Source organism: Trachypithecus francoisi, unplaced genomic scaffold, assembly GCF_009764315.1.
Source record: "Trachypithecus francoisi isolate TF-2019V2 unplaced genomic scaffold, Tfra_2.0 Lachesis_group12, whole genome shotgun sequence".
In the NCBI taxonomy this organism is placed as follows: domain Eukaryota; kingdom Metazoa; phylum Chordata; class Mammalia; order Primates; family Cercopithecidae; genus Trachypithecus; species Trachypithecus francoisi.
In genome coordinates this window covers 121,782,357-121,788,553 of record NW_022681457.1, presented here as the reverse complement: position 1 = coordinate 121,788,553, position 6,197 = coordinate 121,782,357, and the positions used below count along the sequence as shown (strand labels likewise).

General features: G+C 67.9%; 1 protein-coding gene across 5 annotated transcripts; it reads left to right on the top strand.

Annotated features, from left to right (window-relative positions):
- The first annotated feature begins 1,082 nt into the window (after nt 1–1,082).
- Nucleotides 1,083–6,089, top strand: KLHL17 (kelch like family member 17). 5 transcript variants are annotated; one of them, XR_004441169.1, is made up of 12 exons: nt 1,083–1,408; nt 1,898–2,157; nt 2,234–2,355; nt 2,454–2,675; nt 2,906–3,091; nt 3,322–3,535; nt 3,727–3,871; nt 4,027–4,194; nt 4,616–4,704; nt 4,802–4,862; nt 5,044–5,225; nt 5,365–6,089. XR_004441169.1 is itself a non-coding variant. In XM_033228844.1 (12 exons), the coding sequence occupies exons 1-12, from the start codon at nt 1,299–1,301 to the stop codon at nt 5,416–5,418; spliced, it is 1,860 nt and encodes a 619-aa protein (XP_033084735.1). In that variant the 5' UTR covers nt 1,086–1,298; the 3' UTR covers nt 5,419–6,089. The 5 variants fall into 5 exon arrangements, 4 of the variants coding, with proteins under 4 accessions (XP_033084735.1, XP_033084733.1, XP_033084734.1 ...); XM_033228844.1 differs by having other exon boundaries at nt 1,086–1,408; nt 4,802–4,909; XM_033228842.1 differs by having other exon boundaries at nt 1,091–1,408; nt 4,802–4,875.
- Nucleotides 6,090–6,197: the final 108 nt, after the last annotated feature.

Below are 6,197 nucleotides of genomic sequence, written 5' to 3'. Positions count from 1 at the left end.
TCCCCGCCCCGCCGCGCCACGCCCAGCCGAGTGGTTCTACGGTTCTCCGACCGCTGCGCCTTCTGTCTCCGAGCGGGAGGGCGCGTTCGCGTGCACGGTGCGGGCAGCCCAGGTGGAGCCCAGATGCGCCTCCCGCTCGGCGCCCGGCTCCGCAGGACGCGGCGACGCCGTTGTCCGCCCCGGGGAAGAGAGACCAGGAGTCCCGTCGCGCCCGCAGCCCACCCGGCGCTCCGAGGGCACGCGCCTGCAAGGACGCCAGACTGCGACGGCGGGGCACCTATGCAAAGAGCTTCTACGAATCAACAATAAAAAGCCGAGGGTCCAGTAGGAAACACGAGGGGCGGTGGGAACCGCACTGATGTCGCCAACTCGACAAAAGACGGGCGACCCGAGGGCCAGGCTGGCTTCGCCAGATCCGTGGAGACCGGGCCAGCGCCACCAACACCGCACAGGGCGCTCCCCGTCCACGGCCCTTTGGAGGCCGACGGCGGCTCTTTCGCAGCCCTTCCCGGGGACGCCCGCCGCACGGGGTGAAGGCGGTGGGGAGACCGGCGCCTTCCTCCCTGCTACCAGCCTGACACCGGGGCCCGCGGGCCCGGACAGCCAGACCCCACGACAGGGGCGCCCCAGGGCGCAGGCGCGGCTCCCCCAGCCCTGGCTCTGAAGGGGCGAGTGAGGGACGCGGGCGGAGTGGCCTCGGGGTCCCATTTGGCCTCTTGGTGCTGCGGGGCCCCGGGGCTCCCCGGAAGAGAGCAAGTTAAGGGGTCGAAGGGGCGGGGATGGCTTCCTGGGCGAGGAGGAGGGCGAGGCTTGGGGGGGCTTCCCAGAGGAGAGTGAGGCCTGGGGGGCTTCTCGGAGGAGGAGGAGGGGGAGGCCTGGGGGTCTTCCCGGAGAAGGAGGAGGGCAAGGCCTAGGGAGGCTTCCCGAGGGAGGAGAATGGTGGGGCCTGGGGGGCTTCCCGGAGGAGCAGGAGGGCGAGGCCTGGAGAGGCTTCCCGGAGGAGGAGGATGGCGGGGCCTGGGGGGCTTCTCGGAGGAGGATGAGGGTGGGGCCTTTGGGGACTTCTCGGAGGAGGAGGCGAACCCGGGGCGCGGCGCTGGAAGGATCCGCGTCCAACGTCTAGTCCCTGAAACCTCTCGGGAGGCGGGGCGGGCGGCGCCGAGAAACAGCGGCTGCGGGCGGGAGCGGCGGGAGTGAGCGACGCGGAGCGGGCCGCCACCGCCGAGCAGCCCTCCGGCAGTCTCCGCATCGGTTCGCCCGCGCGTCCTCCGCGAATCGGCGGCGGGTCCGGCAGCCGAATGCAGCCCCGCACCGAGCGCCCGGCCGGCAGGACGCAGAGCCCGGAGCACGGCAGCCCGGGGCCTGGGCCCGAGGCGCCGCCGCCGCCGCCACCGCCGCAGCCGCCGGCGTGAGTGGGCGGGGGTCGGGGCGCGGGGGGCGGCCTCGGGACCTGCCCGGCCCCCGCCCTCGTGTCCGCTCGCAGAAGGGGCGGGGGCCGCTCCCGAGGGCCCGGGGAGGTCGGGACCCGGGTGCGGAGCGGGGTCGGCCCGGAGTAGCGTCCCCACCGGCGCCCCGCCCTCCCAGGTCGCCGCTCCCGCTGCGGGCCCGAGAGGGCGGCTGGGAACGCGGAGGAGCTGAGCTCGTGGGGGCGCCGGGGAGCGGGGCTCTGCCCGCGGCTCTGACGACGCCTGGGGGAGCAGGGGCGCAGCGCAGGCCTGGACACGGCGCGCTCGGGCCGGGGGTCCTTGGCATAGGTCAGGCGAGGGCGGCCGGCGCCCCCGTCGCACCAGGGGCTGGGTCCCCGCGGGCTGCCCGGGCACGGCCCAGAGTCTCCAGGGCAACCAGGGCGGGCGGGCAGCACCAGCGGGGCGAAGCCTGACCCGCCCGCCCCCTGCAGCCCCGAGGCAGAGCGCACGCGGCCCCGGCAGGCTCGGCCCGCAGCCCCCATGGAGGGAGCCGTGCAGCTGCTGAGCCGCGAGGGCCACAGCGTGGCCCACAACTCCAAGCGGCACTACCACGACGCCTTTGTGGCCATGAGCCGCATGCGCCAGCGCGGCCTCCTGTGCGACATCGTCCTGCACGTGGCCGCCAAGGAGATCCGTGCACACAAAGTGGTGTTGGCCTCCTGCAGCCCGTACTTCCATGCCATGTTCACAAGCAAGTACCCGCCTGCGCGGCGCTGGGGGCTCCGTGGGTCCCTCGGGTCAGCCCCTCTGACACACTGTTCCCACAGATGAGATGAGCGAGAGCCGCCAGACCCACGTGACGCTGCACGACATCGACCCTCAGGCCTTGGACCAGCTGGTGCAGTTTGCGTACACGGCTGAGATCGTGGTGGGCGAGGGCAACGTGCAGGTGAGGCTGCCTCCCCTGGGCCCCGGTGAAGTCCTCTCAGCCAGATCCCGCGGCCCTCCACCTTGTGTCTCCTTCACCCGCATCTCGGTGCCCCGTAGACTTTGCTCCCAGCCGCCAGCCTCCTGCAGCTGAATGGCGTCCGAGACGCCTGCTGCAAGTTCCTGCTGAGTCAGCTCGACCCCTCGAACTGCCTGGGCATCCGGGGCTTTGCCGATGCGCACTCCTGCAGCGACCTGCTCAAGGCCGCCCACAGGTACGTGCTGCAGCACTTCGTGGACGTGGCCAAGACCGAGGAGTTTATGCTGCTGCCCCTGAAACAGGTAACAGCTGGTGGGCCCAGCCGGCGCCCTCCACCCCACCCCAGTTTTTGCTTTTGACTCCTGACCCCATTTTGTCCTGATGCAGCCCTGCTCACAATCCTTAGTGCCTGCTGTGCGTCCCCAAGACCCTCCTGGATCGAGGCCCCCCGGGAGCCTCGTCTGTGGCTCCTGACTCTGCTCAGCCCCTCCCAGTATGAACACTCAGCCCCACCCCCTAACCCTCCTCCTAGGCATCTTCAGGGCTCCCTGGGCCCACAAGACCCTCCCCAGATCTCAGGTCTGAGGACCTCCACCCCCAGGTGCTGGAACTGGTGTCTAGTGACAGCCTGAACGTGCCTTCGGAGGAGGAGGTCTACCGAGCAGTCCTGAGCTGGGTGAAACATGACGTGGATACCCGCAGGCAGCATGTCCCACGGGTGAGGCCCGGCCCCGGGGGCTCCCATAGCATCCAGGAGGGCGTGCGGGTGGCTGAGGGCCTGGTGCACCCTGATCTTTCCCGAGTTCAGGGATTCCGTGGGGATGGTGCCCGCCCTGTCTGAAGAAGAACGCGTCACACAGGTGGTACAGGCACCTGGGGAGTTGTCTCAGCCCTGGGGCCCAGTGTGCCCGAGGGTCCCCCTTGACCTTAGCGTTCCCTGCGCCCCAGCTCATGAAGTGCGTGCGGCTGCCTCTGCTGAGCCGCGACTTCCTACTGGGCCACGTGGACGCCGAGAGCCTGGTGAGGCACCACCCTGACTGCAAGGACCTTCTCATTGAGGCTCTGAAGTTCCACCTGCTGCCCGAGCAGAGGGGCGTCCTAGGCACCAGCCGCACGCGGCCCCGGCGCTGTGAGGGGGCCGGGCCTGTGCTTTTTGCTGTGGGTATGGCTCCCCGCCCCTTTCCTTCCTGCCCTGTGCCTTCTACTCCCCACCGGCACAAGCCCACCCCACCTGTGCTGGTCAGGTCCTGACCTGCCCCTCCGCCCCTCCATCCAGGGGCCTCTCCAGGAGCCCGGGGTGTGGCCCAGCAGTGGGATCCACTCACGAGTCCCGTCTCCACCTGCCCTCCCCAGGCGGTGGGAGCCTGTTTGCCATCCACGGAGACTGTGAGGCCTATGACACGCGCACCGACCGCTGGCACGTGGTGGCCTCCATGTCCACGCGCCGGGCCCGGGTGGGAGTGGCTGCGGTGGGGAACCGGCTGTATGCTGTGGGCGGGTAAGCCTGGAGGCTGGACTTGGATCAGGTCTGGTGTGTGCCCCATGGGGATCGGCTGCATGACGTGGGTGGGTAAGCCTGGAGGCTGGACTGGGGTCGGGTCTGGTGCATGCCCGCCAGGCCAGTCTTGACCTGCAGTGGGTTAATTTTGCTAGCTATGACGGGACCTCAGATCTGGCTACCGTGGAGTCCTATGATCCCGTGACTAACACGTGGCAGCCGGAGGTGTCCATGGGCACGAGGCGAAGCTGCCTGGGTGTGGCTGCCTTGCACGGACTCCTGTACTCAGCTGGCGGCTATGACGGGGCCTCCTGCCTGAACAGGTAGTAATTGGGGTTGGGGCCCCAGTGGCTTTGTAAGGTCCACCTTGCAAGAGGCGAGTTTGTGTCACCATCACGGAGGTTGTATCTGACGGGGTATTAAAGGGGGTGATCTGCAAGGCCGCTTCACCCCAGGCCATGGCCACATTGGGTCTGAACTGGCTTTGCTGCCCCAGTCCCCTTTCCTCTCTGGGAGCCTTACCTCCAGTCCAGAGGCTGGGCCCAGGTGGGTGTATGCCCAGGCTTTTCCAGGCAGCCAGGGGCCTGTGCCCACCAGCGGGTCCTGCCTGGTAGGACTTTGCGGTCTGAGTCTCTTGTGACTCCTAGGGTAAGATTTCAGCCATTCTGCTGGGGAGGGCAGGTCCTGGGGCCAGGACACCTTTCTGTCTCTATTGAGCTGTGGTGGCGGTCCTGGTGCCCACAGTGCTGAACGCTACGACCCCCTGACCGGAACGTGGACATCCGTCGCTGCCATGAGCACCCGGAGGCGCTATGTACGAGTGGCCACGCTTGGTGGGTGATGGGGCCTGCCTGGGGGGGTCCCCACCTTCCCCCACCCTGGAGACCCCACTCCCAGCAGGAGTGCCACGGGCATGTTGACTTTCCGCAGATGGGAACCTGTATGCCGTGGGCGGCTACGACAGCTCCTCACACCTGGCCACTGTGGAGAAGTATGAGCCCCAGGTGCATAGTGCACCCCTCCTGGCCACCCCCTCCTGTACGCTGCGGGGCCCTCCCCTCTCTGGGCACCCTCGTCCCACCCATTCCTGACACCCCACCCTGGAGTTGGGGCTGCGGCAGGGGAGGGTTGCCCATGGCGGGTCTGCCTCCAGCCCACACCCTTGCCCCCAGGTGAACGCTTGGTCGCCCGTGGCGTCCATGCTAAGCCGACGCAGCTCAGCGGGTGTGGCTGTGCTGGAGGGTGCCCTGTACGTGGCAGGGGGCAACGACGGGACCAGCTGCCTCAACTCGGTAGAGAGATACAGTCCCAAGGCTGGAGCCTGGGAGAGCGTGGCGCCAATGAACATCCGCAGGTCCGCGGTGGGGCTGTGCTGCGGGGAGGGGTTTTCCCCTCTTCATTGGGCATGTCCCACCCCTACTCCTTCTCGTGGCGCAGCCCCTCCCCCCGCACCCCTTCCTGCAGCCAGGTGCTCACCCTGCCTGCCCCCCTAGGAGCACGCACGACCTGGTGGCCATGGATGGATGGCTGTACGCCGTGGGGGGTAACGATGGTAGCTCCAGCCTCAATTCCATCGAGAAGTATAACCCGAGGACCAACAAGTGGGTGGCCGCGTCCTGCATGTTCACACGGCGTAGCAGTGTGGGCGTGGCGGTGCTGGAGCTGCTCAACTTCCCGCCGCCGTCCTCGCCCACGCTGTCCGTGTCCTCCACCAGCCTCTGACCCCCCAACCCCCAGAGGCCTGCAGCCTCCCACATGCCTTAAGGGGACCGTGGCCCCCACCAGGGACATCTTGCATCTTCTGTTCACGTCTCTGCGTCCATTCCTTCGTGTCTATATTTAGTTGTTTATTTAGTTATTTATCTTATTTATTGAGGGGTGAGCCATGCCGCGGCCGCCCGTCCTCCCCTCCACTGCCTGCATGGCGGGCAGCCAGGAGTGACCAGGTGGGGCCTCGCTGCCCCAGGGCCATTGCCTGTTCAGACCCTGCAGGCCGCGGAGCCAGAGGCCCTGGGGCTTTCTAAGCAGCTGCAGCCCCCAGCTCGAATTTTGCACAAGGCGGCGTCCCGGGAAGGGTGGGGAGCAGGTGTCCTTCCTGTTGTCGTCTGCCTTGTGCCAACTTCCCTGGATCTCGTAGTGGGTGCACACGTGTGCACTCGGGCCCCACACAGCAATACAAGCCCAGCTTGAACAATAAACACATTTCTGGGGCTCCTCAGTCTGAGCATCTCTCTGGCTTGTGGGGCAGTTGCGCAACTTTGGGTCCCATCTGGGGGTCCAGGGTGAGGGGTGTGGGCGGGTGGCCTGAGATGCTGCACCGGTGTCT

Coding starts and splice junctions, on each gene's coding strand:
- KLHL17 (XM_033228842.1), top strand. CDS start 1,299: ATGCAGCCCCGCACCGAGCGCCCGGCCGGCAGGACGCAGAGCCCGGAG. Junction 2,356..2,453: donor TGGGCGAGGGCAACGTGCAG/GTGAGGCTGCCT, acceptor GGTGCCCCGTAG/ACTTTGCTCCCAGCCGCCAG. Junction 3,536..3,726: donor GCCTGTGCTTTTTGCTGTGG/GTATGGCTCCCC, acceptor TGCCCTCCCCAG/GCGGTGGGAGCCTGTTTGCC.